The sequence below is a fragment of the Carcharodon carcharias genome, chromosome 22, assembly GCF_017639515.1.
Source record: "Carcharodon carcharias isolate sCarCar2 chromosome 22, sCarCar2.pri, whole genome shotgun sequence".
Taxonomy (NCBI): domain Eukaryota; kingdom Metazoa; phylum Chordata; class Chondrichthyes; order Lamniformes; family Lamnidae; genus Carcharodon; species Carcharodon carcharias.
The window spans coordinates 26,433,865-26,455,270 of record NC_054488.1 but is presented as its reverse complement, the minus strand read 5'-3'; the positions used below and the strand labels follow the sequence as shown (position 1 = coordinate 26,455,270).

The window sequence follows — 21,406 nt, the reverse complement described above, 5'->3', positions numbered from 1 at the left end:
ATTTTCACAGGCTAGCTGGAAGGAACTGGAAATCAACTGATTCAGTCTAAACCCTAGGATCCAAACTACATTGGGATAATCGTTTACAATTCCAGCAAACCCCAGGGTACTGTTTGGTCCCAATCTCCAAGCTTCCACTGACTGACCAGCCACCAGGCCAGATTTTGATCTGAAGTGTTCAGCTCATACTTCTGCTCTAATCTCTCCATGTCCAAGCTCTTATATTAGGCTTTCATTCAATCACAATTTGATTAAATTAATCACACTGATTAAATATCAACGATACTGTGATCTCTTCAACTTCTTCAATGACCTTCAAAATTTCTCCTCTTGCAGTCCACCTGTACAGCACTATTCTCTCTCCTGACTCCGCTCCTACTTTATACATTATTTTTAATAGCTTCTCCACCTGTGTTGCACTTTGCCTCTTCAGTATCTCAGGGTTCCATTTTTGGTCATCTCCATCTTTTATATTTTGCCTTCAATAATGTTTTACTCAGCTCTACATCACCACCATCTCCATCAACCCACTGTTCCCACCGTTTCCAACTACAATTTGATTTTAAGAGATGAATGAGCTAAATCTTTCTTCAAAGGAATCTCTTGGCTCCTATAAACACTCATGACCCACTTGTCTCTACTCCATCCATCTCCGTTACTGTCAGCCTGAGTGTGTGGAACCCAAGTTTGGTGTTCAACCATATGCACTGCTTCCACTGCCACATCCTTTCACTCAGACTGCATTCTTTCACTTCCCTAAAATCACAATTAACTGCTCATATACCAAAACCTAAATCACACTTTTAGTAACTCAAGACATGGATCCTGCAAGACTCTCCTCACTAGCTTGCCTATTTCCATCAGCTGTAAATGTAATGTTATACTGGATCAACCTTTGCTGGTAACATTCAGTTCTACATCAGCATCTCCTCCATCATTATACAAGATAATTGGTGGTAGTGGAGTGGTTATATTATTGGACTTGTCGCTGGGTTGGTCTAATAATCAGAAGAATATGAGCTCAAGTGTCAACATGGCAATTTAAGAATCTGAAGAAAAGCAAACAAAAGGTCCACGTGTCGCTAGCCAAGTTACTGCTTGTGACAAGCTTCACTGACCAGAACCCATTTGCTTGAAACTAGTATCGAAAAATTCAGACTGTGGAATCAATCACATGGCACTGTCAAGAAGATATAAGAATGTCTATAATGTTATTGGAAATTATTTTAAAATAGAGTTCTAGTGGTGTGTGTGTGTGGGTTATGTCCACGCCTTAACTGGATTAAAGCCAGCTGGTCCAGAGGCTTTGATGTATAGAAGGGTAGTAGCTTGAAATGTAAATTGCAAGGTGAAATGTAAAGGGGGAAATTTGCATTTTTAAACAAACCATTCAAAAGAATGGATGAAATATCACACCTAGCCAGATGAAGCTAAACAATGTGTTTACTTTTTCCAAAGTTTACTAATAAAATTGGTGTTATGAAAGGAATTTATTGTTAGAAGAGATAAAGTTCAAAAAACCTAGTGATACAATGAGAATTTGCATTCAAAGAGGAAAATATGTATAAAGGAAGAAAAGGATGTTGGTAAAAAACAGTAGAGGGATGCTAAAATCTAAAGCCCCCAGCCTGTAAGCCTCAAGCCGCTGTCTGCAAGGACCCAGAACTGAAAGAAACTCATTTTGAATTTGACTGTCCAGAGTGTGCTTTGCTAGGGGTCTGCTCAAATCTGTGTTTTTTACAGTTGCCTTAATGGAGGTGTAACTGAGAGTTAGGTTAATTAGGAGATTTTTGTAGTTATTATGGTAGTAATTTTGTAGGCATACGTATGTGCTTACAATCTTTGTATTAATAAATGTTTAATTTAGTTTTATAAAAAGCCTCGAGACTTGGTGTTCTTATTACCACTGAATTCAAAACCTGCATCTCAAAACAAAGAAATTGCAAAAATGGGTTATACGACAGTTGTTTCAAGTTTCCCTCTGGGATTTGAACAACTCGGCCTTTACCATTAGCTGTGTCATAATAGGTGCCACAAGTTTTCACTGCCACAAACACCTTACAAAGCATTTCTTACAAACAGAATTCCAGCCTAATGCAATCTGAATGATGTTCTTCTCCAACAAATCTTACAGAATAAGTCAGGCCACAAGGTCAGAGCTTCATAGCTGACATTTGGGCTGTAAACAGCCCCCAATCAAGCTGTTAAAGGAGAGCATCTTGATAGAGTCCACACTAGCCAATTGTCTCCCAGCCAGTGCTTGACGTCAGCTATACCATCATAGCTGCCCCCATGCATTGAATTAAGAAAATATTTATTGTCCTTGGTGAATGTTCCAGCCACATCCGTAACGTACATAAAGGAAAGCTAATGGAATGCAATGTAGAAGGTCTGTTCATCTTAGCCGATGATGATAGGGCTTCACTGACCTGCATAACTGACAGCAACTGAAACATAGTGAAAGTAACAGCTGCAGATTTTCTATGGACACTAAACCAAAAGATGCATGCCAAGACACAAAGGAAGTCTTCAATCTTCTGCTGAAAATGTAAAAAGCATGCAGTGCTTCAATAACTGTGTGGTAGAGCGCATGTTATAAATAGGGCTTCTATAAACAGTACTATCACAGGTTTACACAGAACTGTCCTGTGCAAACAGCATTTGTGTACAAAGAACAAACAGGCCTTCCTGTGCAAACATCAGTGCACACAGCACAGAGCTACCCTGTGCAGATACCATCGCACTGTACACAGAACAAACTGGCTGCCCTTCTCTTTCCAAGGTACAGTTCCACACACAGCTAATCTGTAAGTTTCCATGGTGCCTTACAATCAAGCTTGATGCTGTCCAACTTATGTAAGCTTATTTACATGAACCCGGCTAACATTTTGCTTGTCTAAATGATCAGAGGAACGCAATGAATCTTAATGAATGAATGACTGAGTTACAATGGAGTTTTGTCATCTCGCTGGCCTGCTGCTATGGTGATAACCAGGAACTGCAATCATATTTACTGAATACTGAACAGATGCAAAAATGAATGATCTATGCCTTGACACAGTTCCAGACTTCCATCACTCCACTCAGCAATTTGGACAAAAACTCTGTGGCAGCTGTAGTGTCATATTGGAGGGAGCTTACACAGCTCTCAATGGTCAATGAGTTCAAAGCACAACAGTCCTAATTTGACACTGATGGGCCAGCTCAATCCAAGGGGCCTGCGTGGTGACTGGTGGGGGTAATGGAATATCCAGTACAGTGGTTGTGTGTGTGTGTGTGTGTGTGTGTGTGTGTGTGTGTGTGTGTGTGTGTTGGGGGGGGGGGGGGGGGGTGGAAATGCTTTCTTGTAGTTGGGCTGAATCACATTGTTTGTACTGATGTGGGAATGCTTCAAGTGGAGTTGATTCAATTCTACCATCTTTATAAACACAAATTAAAGGATCAGGAATCTGGCCATTTGAGATAACAGACTGGAGCTTCCAATGCCTGAAGCTGCAAGTGTTGAGAAGTAATGTTCTCCCTACACCAGTACCAGGAATCCAGTTTGTCCACTGCTAATAATCTGGAATTGGAATTAGAAAATAGTACATTGAAGCTTGCAGAAGACACTAACCTAAGAGGGGCAGTGGACTGTGCAGGGAAGGGGACAAATATGCAAAAATATAGTTACATTAGACAAATAGGCAAAACAAAAGCAAATGAAGTTTGTTGCAACAATGCATGGGTTGCACTTTGGGCAAAAGCAAGGCAGCAGGGAATAGAGCGTTAATGGGGAAAAACAGCAGGTGGAAATGCAAAGGGATTTAAGAGTTCAAATGCACAAATCATTCAAAGTTATCTCAAAGCTATAAAGAGAAGCAAAAATATGGCGGATTCCCTCACAAGGGATAGAGAATATAAACATACATGGAAATGCAATACTCTTGACACCTCATCTGCAATATTGTGTTCAGCTTTGAGTGCCAGGTACTGAATTAAGATGAGAGGCTGGACGAATTTGGGATATCCCCCAGTTATGAGGAGGTTATGCATTATCTGATCAAAACTTTATAATTAAGGGAATTGATGTGATAAGTAGCAACTGACGTTCCCCTTTGACTGGGATGTTATCCCATAGAGATCACTGACCAGCCAAAGTTGAGGCTAGTGATACCGCACAGAATCACAGAATTGTTATGGTGTTCCTACATTCGGCCCATCATGTCTGCGCCAGCTCTGAGCATTTTAACTTAGTGCCAATCTCCTGACTTTTCCCTGTAACCCTGCACGTTGTTTCTATTTAAATAATCATCCAAAGCCCTCTTGAATGCCTCAATTGAATCTGCCTCCACCACACTTCCAGGCAGCGTATTCCAAACCCTGATACTCGCTGTGTGAAAAAGCTTCTCACCTTGCATTTGCTTCTTTTGCAAAACACTTTAAAGCCGTGCTCTCTGATTCTCAATCTTTTTATAAGCGAGAACAGTTCCTCCTTATCTACTCTGTCCAGGGCCCTCATGATTTTGAAATTTTCTATCAAGTCTCCTTTAGCCTTCTCCTCTTCCAGAGAACTGTCCCAACTTCGCCAATCTTTCCTCATAACTGAAATGTCTCATCCCTGGAATCATTCTCGTAAACCTCTCCTGCATTCTCTCCAATGCGTTCACATCTTTCCTATTGTGTGGTGTCCAGAACTGTATACAATACTCCAGCTGAGGTCTAACCGGCTCTTGCTGCTTTCATACTCTGTGCCCCTATTAATGGAGCTAGAATACTGTAAGCTTTAGCAACAGCTCTCTCTACCTGTCCTGTCACCTTTAAGGACTTTTTTCATATACACCCAGGTCTCTTTGCTCCTGCACACCCTTTAGAATAGTATCCTTTATTTTATATATATTCTTTGTACCAAGGTGTATCACCTCGCACTCCTCCACACTGAACTTCATCTGCCACCTATCTGCCCACTCCACCAATATGTCAATGCCCTTTTGAAGTTCTATACTGTTCTCCTGACACAATTCTCCCAAGTATTGTGTCATCTGCAAACTTTGAAATTGTCCCCTGCACACCAAGATCTAGATCATTTATATATATATCTGGAAGACCAATGCTGACCACTGGGAACTCTACTACAATCTTCTTCCAGCCCAGTATTAATGGACCATTAACTATTACTCTGTTTCCTATCCTTCAGCCAATTTTGTATCCACATTATTACTGTTCTTTTTATTCCATGACCTATAACTTTCCTCAAGTTTGTAATGTGGCACTGTATCGAACGCATTTTGGAAGTCCATATATACCACATCAACAGCCTTGTCCTCATGAACCATTTCTATTATCTCTTCAAAAAACTCCAACAAGTTAGTTAGATACAATTTTCCTTTAACAAGTCCATGCTGACCTTTTCGAATCAACCCACATTTTTTCATGTGACTATTAATTTTTTTCTCGAATAATTGTTTCTAGAAGTTTCCCCACCACCTAAGTTAAACTGACTGGTCTGTAATTGCAGGGCAGGTCTTTACAACCTCTTTTGAACAAGACGTAATGTTTGCATTCTCTAGTCCTCCAGCACCTCCCCCAAATCCAGGAAACATTGAAAGATTATTGCCAGTGCCTCTGCAATGTCCACTCTCACTTCGTTCAATATCCTTAGATGCATCTCATCCAGTCCTGGTGCCTCATCAACTTGAAGTACCGACAGCTTATCCAATGCTACCTCCTCAACAATTTTCAACCCTCCTTGTGGCTGAGTTTCCTCCTCTGTTACCATGGCCTGGACAGCCTTTGCCTCCTAGGTAAAGACAGATGCAAAGTATTCATTTAACACATCAGCCTTGCCTTTTGCCTCTATGTCTAAATCCCCTCTTTTGGTCCCTAACAGGCCTTACCCCTCTTTTTGCCACCCTTTTACTATTGATGTGCTTATAGGTTACTTTGAGATTTTGTGTTATGTTAGCTACCAGTCTTTTCAATTATCCCACTTTGCTTCTCATATTTGCTTTTTCACATCAATTCTGAACCTTCTGTATTCAGCTTGGTTCTCAATTGTATTTGCTACCTGACACCTGTCGTAAGCACACTTTTTCTTCTTTAACTTAAATTCTAACTTCATTGTCATCCAGGGAGCTCTGGATTTGTTTGTCCTATCTTTCCCTTTTGAGGGAACATACCTTGACTGTGCCCAAACCATCTCCTCTTTGAAGGTAGCCCATTGTTCAGCTACTGTTTTTCCCCGTCAACCTTGGGTTCCAGTCTATCCTGCCCAGCTCCATTCTTGAGCCATTGAAGTCCGCTCTCTGCCAGTTGATTATTCTTACTCTGGGCTGACCCAAGGTCATTTTTCACCATCATCCCAAACCTTATGATACAATGATCACTGTCACCTAAATGTTCCCCCACTGTCACCTGATCTACTTGGCCCACCTCATTCCCAAGAACCAGGTCTAGCAGTGCCTCCTTTCTTGTTGGACTGGACACATGCTGCTGTGGGAAATTCTCCTGAACACAATCTAGGAACAATTGTTCCTCACTGCCCCTTACACTACCACTGTCCCGGTCTATATACGGGTAATTAAAGTCCCCCTTTAAGATGACTCTATGATGTTTACACCTCTCTGTAATTTCCTTACAGATTTGTTCCTCTATACCCTTCCCACTAGCTGGTGGTCTATATATTACCCCTAGCAATGTAACTGCACCCTTTTTATTCCTTAGCTCTAGCCAAATCGATTCTGTCCTTGAATCCTCTGACACATCCTCTTTTTCCAGTACTGCAATACTCCCCTTAACCAAAAATGCCACCTGTCCTCTTTTTTTCCTTTTCCTATCTTTTCTGAACACCTTGTAACCAGGAATATTTAACACCCAGATCTGCCCTTCCTTAAGCCAGGTCTCTGTTATTGCCACAACATCATAATCCCACAAGGCAATCTGTGCCTGTAACTCCCTAATTTTATTAACTATACTCTGTGCATTCACATACATGCAGTGTAACCCTGATTTAGACTTCATTACTTGTTCCCTTACCCTTACTCCATCTATTAGCTTACTATTCTCTATTTAGTGCCATCTGCCTCTCCCAGCATTCTGTGCACTCTGCTATTACTTTCTAATATTCTCTCCTGGTTCCCACACCCCTGCTGAGTTAGTTTAAACCCTCCCCAACAGCACTAGCAAAACGACCCGCAAGGAATTCGGTCCCAGCTCTGTTCAGATGCAACCTGTCCGCTTGCACATCTCCCCCAGAGTCAGTCCCAGTGTCCCAGGAATCTAAAGCCCTCCCTCCTGTACCATCTTTCCAGCCACACATTCATCTATCTTATCTTCTTATTTCTGTACTCAAGTGCACGTGGCATTAGGAGTAATCCAGAGAGTAATACTTTAGCTGTCCTGTTTGCTAATTTCCTACCTAGCTCCCTAAATTCCAACTGTAGGATCACATCCCCCTTCCTATCTATGTCGTTAGTACCAATGCGGACCACGGATTCTGGCTGTTCATCCTCCACCACAAGAATGTCCTGCAGTCGTTCTGTGACATCCTTGACTCTAGCACCAGGGAGGCAACGAACCATCCTGGAGTTACGTTGACAGCTGCAGAAACGCCTGTCTGCTCTCCTAACTAAAGAATCCCCTATCAGTACTGCCCTTCTGCTCTTCTTCCTCCCCTCCTGTACAGCTGGACCACCCAAGGTGCCATGGGCTTGGCTTTGTGCTAATGCACTAATTTCAGTATAAAGCATCTTACACAATACAGAAAAAAAACCACTTCACACAAGAGAGAATCCAACCATCTCTACTTGACATTCAATGGCATTACCATCGCTGAATACCCTAATATGAACACCCTGGGGGGTGTTACTGCTGACCAGAAACTAAACAGGATCAGCTATATACATACTGTAGCTACAAGAGCATGTCAGAGGCTAGGAATTCTGCAGAGTAACTCACCTCCTGACTCCCCAAAGCCTGTCCACCATTTACAAGGCACAAGTCAGGGGTGTGACGGTATACTCTCAACTTGCCTGGGTGAGTACAGCTCCAATAACACTCATGAAGCTCAACACCATCCAGGACAAAGCAATCTGCTCAACTGGCACCCCATCCACCACATTAAACATCCACTTCCTCCACTGGCGTGTGTACCATCCACAAGATGCACTGCAGCAACTCACCAAGGCTCCTTCAACAGCACCTTACAAACTTGCAGCCTCTACCACCTAGAAGGACAATGGCAGCAGATGCGTGGGAATGCCACCACCTTCTAGTACCCCTCTAAGAGCCATACCATCCTGACTTGGAACTACTCACAGTTCCTTTGCTATCACTGGGTCAAAGTCCTGGAACTCCCTCCCTAACAGAATTGTGGGTATACCTCTAGTAGATGGGCTGCAGCCGTTCAAGGTGGGGCAGCTCACCACTACCTTCTCAAGGGCAATTAGGGATGGGCAACAAAAATGCTGGCCTATTCAGCAATGCCCACGTCCCATTAAAGAATTAAAAAATACACTTCACACGTGTAAATTTACTTAAATTTCTACAACCATTCCGTAATGAATGGAGTAGAACAGTCTCAGCAATCAAAAAACAGGAATACTTTGTTTTCCATCTTACCAGTTTACCAACAGACAAAAAGATTTAAAATTCACGTCCATATACCATGTGATGAGTAGTGAGATCACAGGCGCAATGAGGGTATTTATGGCTAATGTTTTAGTTATGAATCAGAAATGCAGCCCTGGATCATCTAACATATTAGACAGCACTAGTTGGGCAATCCAGGAGAAAGGATCTCGGAATTAGAACTATACCAGGTTAAAAGCAAATCCAGGGGATTAAAGTGCTTACCAAGATTCTGAGCCTCTAAAACAGAGATGAAAAATCAACTGAGTTGCTTAAAAGGGAGATAAGTGCTCACTTGAGAAGCAAGTGTACTCAGGGATATGGAGAATGGACAAGGAATTAGGATCACTTAAATGACTCATTAAGGTGACATGAGAGAGAAGGTTTATGGAGTTAAAAGGTCAATTCTTGTTCATTTCAGAAAACACAGATATGTGCCAACTCTTCCTCACAGAGCTTGTTTCTAATCTCAGCTGGTATTCTCTGTGCGTTATTCCAATGTCCACATTCATCACTAACTGCTTCCAATGGCAGAAGGGTAAATAATCACAGGACACAGATTTAAGGTAATCGGTAAAAGAGCTAGAGACAACATGAGGAAACAACGTTTTTTTTGCAGCGAGATGTGATCTTGAATGCATTGCTTGAAAGGGTGGTGGAGGCAAACTTGATAGTAACTTCCAAAAAGGGACTGGATAAATATTTAAAGGGGCATATTTTGTATGACTGTGTCGAAAGTGGAATAATTGGATAGCTCTTTAAAGAGCCTCCTTCTTTAACTGCTAATCTACTCCAATCAAGCCTGCATTTACCACACTGAGTGTCAGCTTATTTCAATCGAACGTGCACTCAGTTGTAATGTAGTAGTCTTCAACAGCTGCTATTTAACGGTCTTATAGCTCACTGCCAAGTTCTCTCCAAGTTCCCTGCAGCTTATTTTGCCAGTTATTTTTCATGATCTAGCAAAACTCGTCCTGAAGATCGGAACAGGAGGCTATTCTGCCCCTTGACTTTATTATGCCAAACCCGCTGTTCGTCCATATCCCTTAATAATCTTAACGAATAAAGGTCTCCAACCTCAGCCACAAACATTAAAACTGTTGCCAAAATCCACATCCTTTTTTGGTGCGAAAATTTCAGAATTCCAACATTTTTCCAAAAAATGCATTACGATTTCAGTCCTAAAAAATCTCTAACTTTAAATTGCATCCTCCTTCTGGATTACCGCACCAGAGGAATAGTTTCCCTGTATCTACCTCGAGATTAGGTACCTTTCAACTTTATAAACACAAGAGGACATGAACTGCAAAACACAGGCAGTTTGACTGTACAATTGACTGTACAAGTGTGAGTAGCTAAGTACCTTCTGAGCACCATCTGTTGAGGCATTCATAGTACCTGGTTTGCAACTACCTCCCACTAATGACTCTATTTTGCATTCTCCATGGAGATAGTGAAACTTTTTAGAGCACATAAACTAGTCATGGTGAACAGGAAGAAAAATGAACAGCTCCAGGTCCTATATTAATGTCTAAGAAACATATCAAGGCTTAATATAAGAATGATATTCAAGCACAGCATTACACATGCAGGATCTCAGACACCAGAAGTCAGCCAGTACATTACTTCTATTGAAACAGCATTAAAGGGAGAACTGAAATTAAGTAAAGCCATTTCCAGTAAGAAAGTTAGTTTGGGGAACACTGTGTACCAGAATCACACTGCTAACAAGTGCCATCACAAGGTTACAGACAACCCAATGCTACCCACCCCGTTAGTGTTGGGGAAGGCTGGCCAAACACTCTCACTTACGGGTGTGGTTTCATTTCGATGTAGTTCTTGGGGATGAAGCCATCTTTTCCATTCAGCTCAGCTTTGTACCAGTTCTGATCACACTCCTCGTTTAAAACCTATGGAGATTACATACACAGACAGGTTATAGTGGGCAATGAGCAGCTACACAACAGTCTGCAATATACTTTGCTTTATTTGAAATAAAGCTTCAGAAAAACAGGTTAACACTGAAAAAGTCAGAATTAAGAAGGAAAGTCAGAGAGAAACTTTTCACCCAAAAAAGGTTATAAATAAGTCATCAAAATGAACTGTACAATGTGTTCTGATATGCTTCTGAAGAATAGATTGAGGGATTGACTATGAGGGTGAGGCTGATCTGAGAAAGGGAAGAGTTTTCCAGGCCAATTTCCTATTACTAAAAGCCTTTCCACTCTTCTGCATTCCCAGTTATTTTCTCCCTCTGATACATGAAGGTCTGAGCTCAGGTGTGGGGCTAGCCTGCTCCCAGGTCATTTGCTCTGAACTGTGGCAGGAATGCAGAAAGTGAGGACTCCCAACTGTTGCTTCTTCCTGGTCATGTTGGTCCTCGATAATCGTGTCAGGCGTGATGGAGAACAGTATTGCTCAGAAACTGGAGCTTCATTTCTTATGTTACGCTTTTAGAATATGCACCTATCACACCCTCTGGATGTTCTAAAGCGTTGCCACAGCTGATAAAGTGCTTCTTTTGGAAGCCGGTTGGTTGATGTAATGCAGGAATGCCAGTAGATACAGTAGTCAATTTGCACACACTAAAATTTCACAGTCAGTAAAGAATCGATTATTCTGTTTAGGTGAAGTTGGTTGAGGGATAAATATTGGCCAGGTCAATGGGAGAATTCCCCTGCATTGAGATCTTTAATCTTCCCACAATGGGTCTCAGTTTAAAATCTCACCCTAAGAGATGCACTAATCCAGTGAATTGTCAACCTAATTCATCTGCTCTAGTCCTAAAATGAGCCTTGAACCCATGAACTTTTGATTCAAATGCAAGTGCTCCACGCCACTGAACCATGAAGCCAGGAAGCCTATTCACCATGCAAACACATTGCCTGGATCGATAACCTGGCACAGCTCGCTACCACCCACTCAAGTAAAAATATGTCTGTGCATTTGCAGTTATTTATTAAGTTCCAATTGTACTCCAACAATATGGTTTCAGATCTACTTTAACATAAGAATACAAGAAATAGGAGGTGGAGTAGGCCATTTGGTCCTCCAAGCCTGCTCCACAATTCTTAATCCAGACGAGGCAGGCAATTCAGGATACCAGCAGCATAAAAAAAAATAGAAAATATTATTGCAGAGTGAAGAGCAAGTTCATCTATTTCTTCTTGTCCTACAGACACTGAACTCTGGTTGGCGACTGCTTCTCAGGTGCTATACCTTAGTAAGGCCCTATGGGAGGGCTGAGGCAGTGAGTGCTGCTAGGTTACTCATCCACTAAGACATCAGCTCCAATTCATGGCTGTATCCAACATCCAGTGGTCACAAGTTTCTCTGGATTGCAATCAAGCACATGAACCCTGTAGGTTTCCATCCGTCCCAACCAGGGTGGTAGAGGTTAACTGTCTAACCTGTCACCGTGGCTGATATTGGTCAACTCATGTCACTACCATGGGGCGCTACTAAATAGGTTTTCTGAACTATGTAGATTAACACTGTTGTACACCTATCCCTGAAGTTCCATTGCAAATTTTTTTAAAAATCAAATTGTTATGGATGGGCCACCTTCTGTGCTGCAAGCATTCTATGACCTTGATCGATTGCGACTAAATTCTCTCAATTTGAGAAAACAGCCCATCTGTTCAGTAACTGCACTGTTCACTCAAAGCCAAGGTACTAACTCAACGTTTTTAAAAAAATAAGACTTTGCGTCATTGGTCTATATAGTAGTCACTACAACGGTTCACCTCACTTCAGATTTAGCTCCAATTTATGGCTATAAATTCACGTGACTTTGTAACTGCTGTCTATTATTTCAGTACATAGGTAGGCAATGCAGTAGAAAAATCATCAATGAACAGAATAAAAGGGACTCTGATCCAGTGGATTAAACTGTCCTTTCACCTCAAATGAGTTTCAATCCAGCTCGATGGGAGAGAGCTCCCAGTCTCTGATGGATTACTAGGGTTGCATCTCCTGTAAAGCTGTAATGCAAACATTTGTTCACTGGTTTATAGTCCGATTGTAATGCCTTCACTCTCACACAGCCAGATCCAATCATTACAATTGAGTCACAGGGGTAAAATAAAACACCTTGTCCAGATTGGGAAGTTAAAAGAATCAGAATGTGTTATTGTTGGGGCTACTGAGGCAGGTATCATCATTTAAAAGGGATATGGTAAGCGTTTTGAAAAGGAATATAAAAAGGATACAGATTAAGGGCAAGGAAATGGGGGTTTAGTGTAAACAATATCAGTTGAAGAGCTAGTAAAGACACGGGTGTGTTGGGCTGATTGGCCTCCTATACTGTAATTTCTGATATTCTTTGAATCCCAATATCTCCAACAAGTCTTGGGAGATTGAAGTTTGATCCTATTTAATAGATCAATAGCTGACAGTAGTCGCTACTAATTTGGAGCAGTGACCTTTCTCTGAACACACAATCAGCACGAGCTATGCCCATCAGTTCAAGGTCAACAAACATGCAGAGGTACTTGGAATCAGTTCCTTATCTCAATTTTTGAAACAATGTTTTGCTTCTGCCTCTTAAGGACAGGCCCACTGACCAGCAGCTCTTTTGTATCTCATCCAGGTGGACATTCATTTGTGAACCAAGACAGTAAAGGTTATTCAACCAAGGGTGCATTGCAGACTGATCTATTCTTTACTCAGCAGATGCACACATGCTTTTCCACCAGCAACCATCAGGCAGTCAGGATCATGAACCCAAAATTCCACATGCCCAACTCTAGAAGCTCAAAATCAGTGTGCAATAAATCTTCAATTTCATATGACAGTCGGGCCTGAGTCTATTTATATCAAAGCTGGCACCAAGTTGTGGTTTTTATAAGTGACCATTAATGGAAGCCTGCACTCATGTATCTGCTTTATCGATGGCTGAACGGTTATCTTCCCTACTCCTTCGACACAACCTATTCCAAGTGAGGTCAGTGAGAATTATCTCCCACACACAAATCATTTTGAAACTGAGCTCCTTAAATCAGCAAGTTTAACCCCTCCTTTGTACATGCGGCTTCACTGCCACCCTCACTTTCAGAGTGAGCAAGACCCATATATATTGGACTCTGCTGTCATGCAATTCATCTGCAAAGCTCCATTTGTAATGATTTTGATGAAAGTCACATCTAAAACATGAGTTCATTTATCTGTTCTGATGCTGACCATGCTGAAATGTTTTGCATAGTTCTGAAGAAAGGTCGTTGACCTAAAACATTCTCTCTCCAAAGATGATGCCTGAGTCCTGAGTATTTCCAATCTTGTTTTATTTCCGATTTCCAACATCTGCGGTGTTATGCTTTTGCGCTAGTGCAGTGTTCTAGGTCACCAGTGTTTCATATTCCTTTTTTTAATCTGTTATTTACAGTATAAGGGACAGAGACATCAAGAAAAACTTGAAATGAGTTTTGGGAACTGGTGGAGCTCACTTCGTGGTGAGGGATTATTCACATCTACCTGAGCAGGAAGACAGGTTTAAACAAGAAAGTTTAACCCAGAGTTATAGGCAAACCTGACAGCACTGCACCCTATTGTCATATGGTAACAGACCTTTACCCTTCAGTACTGTACCCACGTTACATAGTGACAAACCTGTACCAATAGGTGCTGAACCTATGTTATACAGTGACAAACCTGTACCCACAGGTGCTGCACCAGTGTTAAAGTGAGACCTGCACCTATCAGTGCTTTATCCCAGTGTTATACAGTGACAAACCTGTATCCCGGGTACTGTACACATTATTCACTGACAGACTTGTTCCCACCAGTGGTGCAGTCTGGTGTTGTACAAATTAATACGCGGGGAAGAAAAACAAAGATTAGGAAAAGGCAATCGAGAAATTGTATTTCTTCCAGTTAAAGTGATCATCAGTAAGTTTCACAGGTGCAGTGAAACACTTTTACATAGAAACTAAGAGAAGTAGGCCATTCGGCCCTTCGAGCCTGCTCCGCCATTCATTATGATCACGGCTGATCATCCAACTCAATAGCCTGCTCCCGCTTTCTCCCCATACCCTTACTGCCATCTTAGTGACAGCTCTGCGGATGACTTAGAATTATTATGGGCTAATTGTACCTCAATGGCCAATCATTCCACTTATAATTGTTATTTCCCCAAATTCAGCACATCTGATAGTCGGAGCAGCTCTTGCCCAGGGTAGAAAAATCTTTAAGCAAACAACTACGATTGGGAATCCACATTCTCAGTGCACAGCATGCAACTGCACAATATCATTTAAGCACTCAATAATAAAACACCCACAATTGATGCTCATAAATCCACACATACTGATTCTGACCTGACAAGGTTTGCCTACAATACAACTGTTGAGTTTCCAGAAACACAAGATTTGTAGTTATCAATAAAACCACACTTTGTAATACCATGCTCTTTGTCACTGCTTCCATGGCCAGCATACAGTGACTGCTTCCCAAAATTAAACAGTCTTAACTCAAATTAGCTCTTAGGATTCAATATTCCCTAATATTGTGAAAATCTCAGCAATTTGCATAGTGGTTTAATATAGTAATATATCTCAAGGTGCTTCACAGGAACATATTCAGACATGGATACCAAGCCAAAGGATGAGGCATTAGGCCACCAATGGCAGTGAGAGGGAACTGTTGGATGGACAGAGTTGGAGAAACACAGATCTTGGAGAGTTGCAGGAGGTTCCAGAAATAAGGATGGGAGGGATTTGAATACAAGGGTGAGTGGAAGGTGCTCCGGGACTGGGTCAGGGATCCAAGGGGTGAATAAAATTTGATGCAAGTCAGGGTGCGGGCAAAGTTTTGGACAATAGCTTTTGAGGTGGTGGAAGATGGGAGAACAGTCAGAGTGTATTGGAAAAGTCAAGCCCAGAGTTAAAAAGCATGGATGAGGGTTTCAGTAGATGAGGTGAGCAAGGGTGAAGATGGCTGATATTATGGAGCAGCAAGGTGACCTTAGTGATGAATAAGACAAGACTTAAAAGTTCAACTGAGGGTCAAATAGGACACCAAGTCTACAAAAAAAATCTAATTCATACGAAGACAATTACTGGGGAAAGCAATGGAATCAGTGCTGAAACAACAGAGGTTATGATGGGGACCCAAGATGATGCTTTTCATCTTCCCAATATTTAATATCAGCTCATCTCAGACTGGATGCCAGATAAGCAGTCACACAAAAGCAAGGAGAGACTTGAGAGAGAGGTGGTGGTGGGATAGAGTTGGGTGTATATCCTGGTCTGTTTTCAGATTGTGTGGTCCAGGGTCAGCATCTGAACAATACTAGCTCAGTATCGACTAATGTACTGAACAAACCATATCCAACAAAAGTGAAGGGGTTTTCATGCATTCTTGGCACTCAAATTCCATTTATCCACAAATAGTAATACCAACAGCTGTGACTGAACGTTTGTGGTCAAGTTTTTCACTATTTTACAGTGCTTTGTCTTAAAGGTCAACCTGATGTCACAGCTTCAGCTCTTGTTCAAGTACAACATTAACAACTGACAAAGGAATAACCAGAGGGCAGGAACAGTGGCTGGAGGGAGAGAGATCAATCTTATCCACATCAGTGATGTGAGCACATAATCTACGATACCTCAGTGCAGTACCGAGGAAGTGCTGCAATGTTGGTGCTGTCTTACACAGGGATGTTAAACCCTGTAAGTCCTGTATGCCCGCTCAGGTGGATGGAACAGGCCCCATTGTGTTTTTTCTGAGCTTGAGATTTCTCACAGGTGTCCTAGTCAATATTTATCCCTCAACTGACATCACAAACGGATTTATCCGGTCATTGGCACATTGCTGTTTGCGGGTTCTTGTCTGCAAATTGGCTGCCATGTTTCCTACTTCACTAAACTGCAAAATAAAAAGGTTCATCGGCTGTAAAGCACTTTAGGGCATCCTGAGGTTGCAGAAGGTGCTAGATAAATGCAAAGTCTTTCTCATTTTCTTGCACAATTTTCCTTTCCTTGACTACCAGTTCAAAATACTGGAACTGCCCCTAATGAAACAACTATTCACATGGGTCTACCTCTGCAGGGTCAAATTAAAGATAGGGAATGAGATTGAGAGTATACATGCGTGAGATAGGATAAAGCAGATCCAAATGCACATCCACAAAGAAAGATAGTCCTCATGAGGCTCTGGGACATCTTTGAGGGTAGAAGGGGCAGTGGCAACTAGGTGAAGGGCAGTTCTTTAAATTGAAGTCAACTTAATGGACACAATCTTCTCAATGGTGTTTAAGGATTACTGCAAAATATATCTGACAAATTTAAACAAATTATATATCATCTTCAGTTTTCTGCCTGAAGGCAGTTTGTCGTTTAGTAGTACAGAACTTGAGTATTGCTGAGAAAAGAGACATGTCTCAGCTTTTCATCTTCTACTTATCAGGAAGTTAACTGTCAAGCATTGTTTGAAATTTCAACCAGGCAGCTTGACCCCGATTGGTCAAGGCATTGCCCCAAAGAAGAATCAGCGAATGGCTGTCACTTATTTTGTTTAATAAACAGGCGCAGTGTACATGTTTTTTGCAGACAGAAAGACAGTATACACTTTGCGTCTGTTTCAGCTAAATAAAATAAGTGACAGCCATTCGCTGATTCATTTCTCAGGGCAATGCCTTGACCAATCAGGGTCAAGGGTCAAGCTGCCTGGTTTAAATTTCAAACAAGGCTTGATGGTTCATTGTCAGTCACCATCACTGGTGCATTCTCCATGGCAATACCTCTGCCAGAGTTCACTTGCCAACCAATCAGTATGCTCTTTACATAACAGTATAAATTGCTGTTTTCCCCTTATATTGGCATTCTTGCAAAGTGTCCTGATGAGTGCAAGACGAAAAGTTTAGGCATATCTCTTTTATCAGCAATACTGAAGGCAGATCCTGAATCCACCCCAGCCGGAATGGGAATCAAACTCTGTGCTGTTGGCATCAATCCAACCAACTGAGCTAACCTGCTCCCCAAGGAGTCAGAATGCTGTGGCAACATGTGCTTTTACGTGCGTGTTATAGTCTGGAGCTACTATGATTGGCAACAGTTCAAACATGTAGAATCCCCTTCCCACCTGCAGAGGCTCCAATTTTCTTTCCATCATCAAGAATCTCTCCCGTTTTATCACCTGCCATTGGCCTATGTTGAAGGATTTCTAGATTGATACTCAATCTGTTTAGCCACATTACGAACACACTTTCTTTGGCCATCAAGTTCTGGAGTGAGACTTGAACCCAGAGCTTCTGGGTTAAAGGCAGGGACGCTACCCACTGCACCACAAGACCGCCAAGTTATATATACAGGAAGCAAAATAAAACCTGCAAGTACAGCCCAGATATAAAATCGATACACACTCTGCACATTGCCAGAACAAACTTGGAGTGGAGCATTACCAGAGCCATGGCATCTGCAGCCTTTTCAGTGACTAGCTGTTAGATTTCATTGAACAGTTGAGTCGCTGATAAATCAATGTTCTGGCAGTACCAAAAAAATGATTGGCAACAGTTCAAACATGGAGAATCCCCTTCCCACCTGCAGTATTCCCCTTTAATGTACAATCTAAAAAATCAGAGAACAGAAAATTTGACTTGTTTTTTCTGAAACTTGTTAAATGTGAATCTCATTAAGTCAATAAGGTATCTTAGCCAATCCATCACCCTTTATGCATCTGCACTCATGAGCAATGAATAATGTACTCCCACCAATACCCAAACTTCCAAGCAAGTTGCTTACCTGGTGTGGTTTACTGGTAAATACTTTAAAGTTGTCACATTGCTGTGTTTATCAGTAAACATTGGTGATTATAGAGACACCAACATCGGTCACTCCTGAACTATTCGGATGGTATTTGACACAGATGCATACATTACTGCAACATCTAGGAGGAAGGCACAATATTCTTCCAACACAGAGATGGAAGCGAGCCTATTTGGGTCTGGGAAAAGTCATTTTGGAATGGTAGAAAGTTCCACATTTAAGTTGCCACATTTTTAAGTGCTGCTCTCAACCAATGAAAAGCAGGGCACAATGAAAACAGGTGTCAAAATATTTCAAAATCCTCTAACACGCTTGTCCTAAGAGCAAAGGAAAAATGAGTGAGTAAATCTATCAACAATGGTTCAAAAGATTGGGCTGTTATACAAAACCAGAAATGGTCCCATATTCTAGGCAAAATTCTGCTAAATAACTTTAAAAGAGCCAATTAACTTACGGAGACAGCTGGATTGGTGGACGAGGCATCCACCTGCAAAAAAAAACCCTGACTTGCAGGAAATGGCTGCTCAGATAATGAGTTCTGTTAATGGACAGAAAACCGTACGAGAGAGAGCAGACACTCAGCTCCCTGGTCTGTGGAGCTCTGCACTAGGAGCAGTAAAGATGAAAATTTAGTGCACAGTAACAACCTGAACAAGTTGGAGCTCCATTCTGGGGACAGAAAGATTTCATGTATTTACAACTTGCATTTCCTGTACAAATCCAGTAAAGGCTATGTTAAAGGTGCTATATAAATGCAAGTTGTTGCAGATATAGAACAACTCTACTGACATTGCCCACAGTTGCAACCTTATTATGGTGTTATTTTTATTTCCCATGTTAATAAAATTTCCTTCAAGGCCACCTTCAGAGATAAAAGGGAAAGTCGTCTGATCTAGGCGGAATTTGAGAAGCTCCGAGTTGTTCCATTGGGGGCTTAGTTGTTGAACATATCCACTTTACTTAAAAAAAAACTTATATTCATATAGTATCTCTAATGTAGCAAAACATCACAAAGCACTTCACAGGAGTGTAACTGATAAAAAGAAACTGACAAGAAGGACATATTAGGATAGTTGTTCAAAAGTAGACCTTCATCATGAAGGAATGCAATGAGAACACTATATATTTAAGGTGATTGGTAGAAGGATTAGATGGAACATGAGGAAAATCTTTTCACCCAAAGGGTGGTGGGTGCCCAGAATTCATTGTCTAAGTTGGTGGTTGAGGCTGAAATGCTCAACTCATTTAAAAAGGTACCTGGATCTGAAGTGCTGTAACCAGGTGCTGGAAAGTGGGTTTAAAATGAGTGGCTAGTTTCTTTTTTCTCTTTTTGGCTGACACAGACACGATGGGCTGAATGGCCTATTTCTGCACTAACTTTTCTATGATTCTAAAAATGCAAATATATCCTAAATGAGTACTTTTCACATTGATCAATTAACCAGAAGGGAAAGGACCCCAAGGCGCTATTGGAAGAGCTGCATGTAATTGTGCTGTGGCCAACATTTCTTCCACAATTAACACGCCAAAACAAATTAAGTGATCACTCATTTACTGTACGTGGAGATCTTGCTGTGCGTAAACGGATCTTGGTGGTTCTCTCGTGCTTCAGGCAAAATGACTTGAGCCCATGTCTGGCTGACACTCAATGTATTCCCATTGGCAACTCTTAGCCCAAAAGAATAAATCAAAAGTAATTTAATGGTGTGATGCACTTCCTTGAAAAGTGCATTCTAAATCCAAGTTATAGAAACGTTCAGATTAACAGTCTTGTTTGCTTTGATTTATTTCTCCTTGAAACAAATGAAAAAGGGACATACCTTTTTGCATTCTCCTAACCCACCTAAACAGAACATTCATCACCTTAGTAACTTCAAATAAATTTGTAAAAAAAGGAAAAAGTAACAGGAAATGGAATATCAAGTGAGGCTGATCTAAAAATAAATTTGGAGGGGGAGGGGCAGGCTATACTTCATGAGGTTAGGTTTAAGTCAAGAACTATTCGTTTTGAAGCCAAGTCAACACACGATAAAATCACCAGGGATGTTGCAGAGGAAACACCGCATGAAACATCCTTCCTCAAATGGATGAGTCTACATTCAACTGTCAAACAAAGGAGCGAACCTCACAATCATCACAGCTCAAACTGCCCAGCTGCAGCACATTGGGATGCAGGAGAGAAAACCTCTCAACTACAAGAAGAAAATAAAGGAACTATATTCCCTTCCTACGGCCCCTCCTATTTTTTTAAACAGGCCTTGGCTTGATTCTGCCGGACTGTTTTGTCAGAAGTGTAGCGAAGTTCCGGAACGTCACAACTTAGGCATAGATAAACCTCAAGGGTAAAGGGTGGAGTGTGTCCTGTCCCTCCAGTGAGGGAACTTCAAACAATGAATAAGAGCCCAGGCAAATAAAAAGTGTCAAGTTTGGTAGCTGGTATCGCTCTTCTGCCTGAGAAGGTCACAGGTACAAGGCCGATTTGAGGACTTGATTATGCACTTCAGGTGGATTTAGTTCCCATAGCAAAACACCTCCCCCGTCGATTAAGATCGATGGTGAAATCTTGGAAAATATATTGGGAGCCTCCTCTTGACGAAGGCAGACATGAATGATGAAATTCATCATCCTGTCCAATGTCAGCTCAGCCTTCAGCCGACTGAGGAAAAGAGTATTTCAAAACCAGGATCTCAAACCCAAGATTAAGGTCATGGTTTACCGGACAGTGATCCCCATGCTTCTATATGCTTCAGAAGCTTGGGCAACCTACAGCAGGCACCTCAAAGCATTGGAGAAGTGCCATCAGCTGGGCCTTTGCAAGTTCCTCCAAATCGGGTGGTAAGCAGGGTCCTCTCCCAAGCAAATTTGCCTAGGCACTAATCATTCAAAACCAGCTTTGTTGCGTCGGATATATAATTTGTATGCCTGACCCCAGACTTCAAAAGCAATTGCTCTACTCAGAACTCGGCTGCAGCAGGAGATTCCCAGGAGGACAGTGGAAATGCTTTAGGGGTGTCCTCAAAGTATCCTGATGTCAAGTATAC

The 21,406-nt window shown here is 41.6% G+C and overlaps 1 protein-coding gene across 1 annotated transcript in view; it reads right to left on the bottom strand.

The window, feature by feature from the left end:
- LOC121293738 (growth factor receptor-bound protein 2) overlaps window positions 1-21,406 on the bottom strand; it is a 191,551-nt gene that overhangs the window by 66,903 nt on the left and 103,242 nt on the right. The window contains exon 2 of the mRNA XM_041216984.1: window positions 10,417-10,514. Coding sequence (XP_041072918.1) covers window positions 10,417-10,514 — 98 coding nt within the window. The remainder of the gene's footprint in view (window positions 1-10,416; window positions 10,515-21,406) is intronic.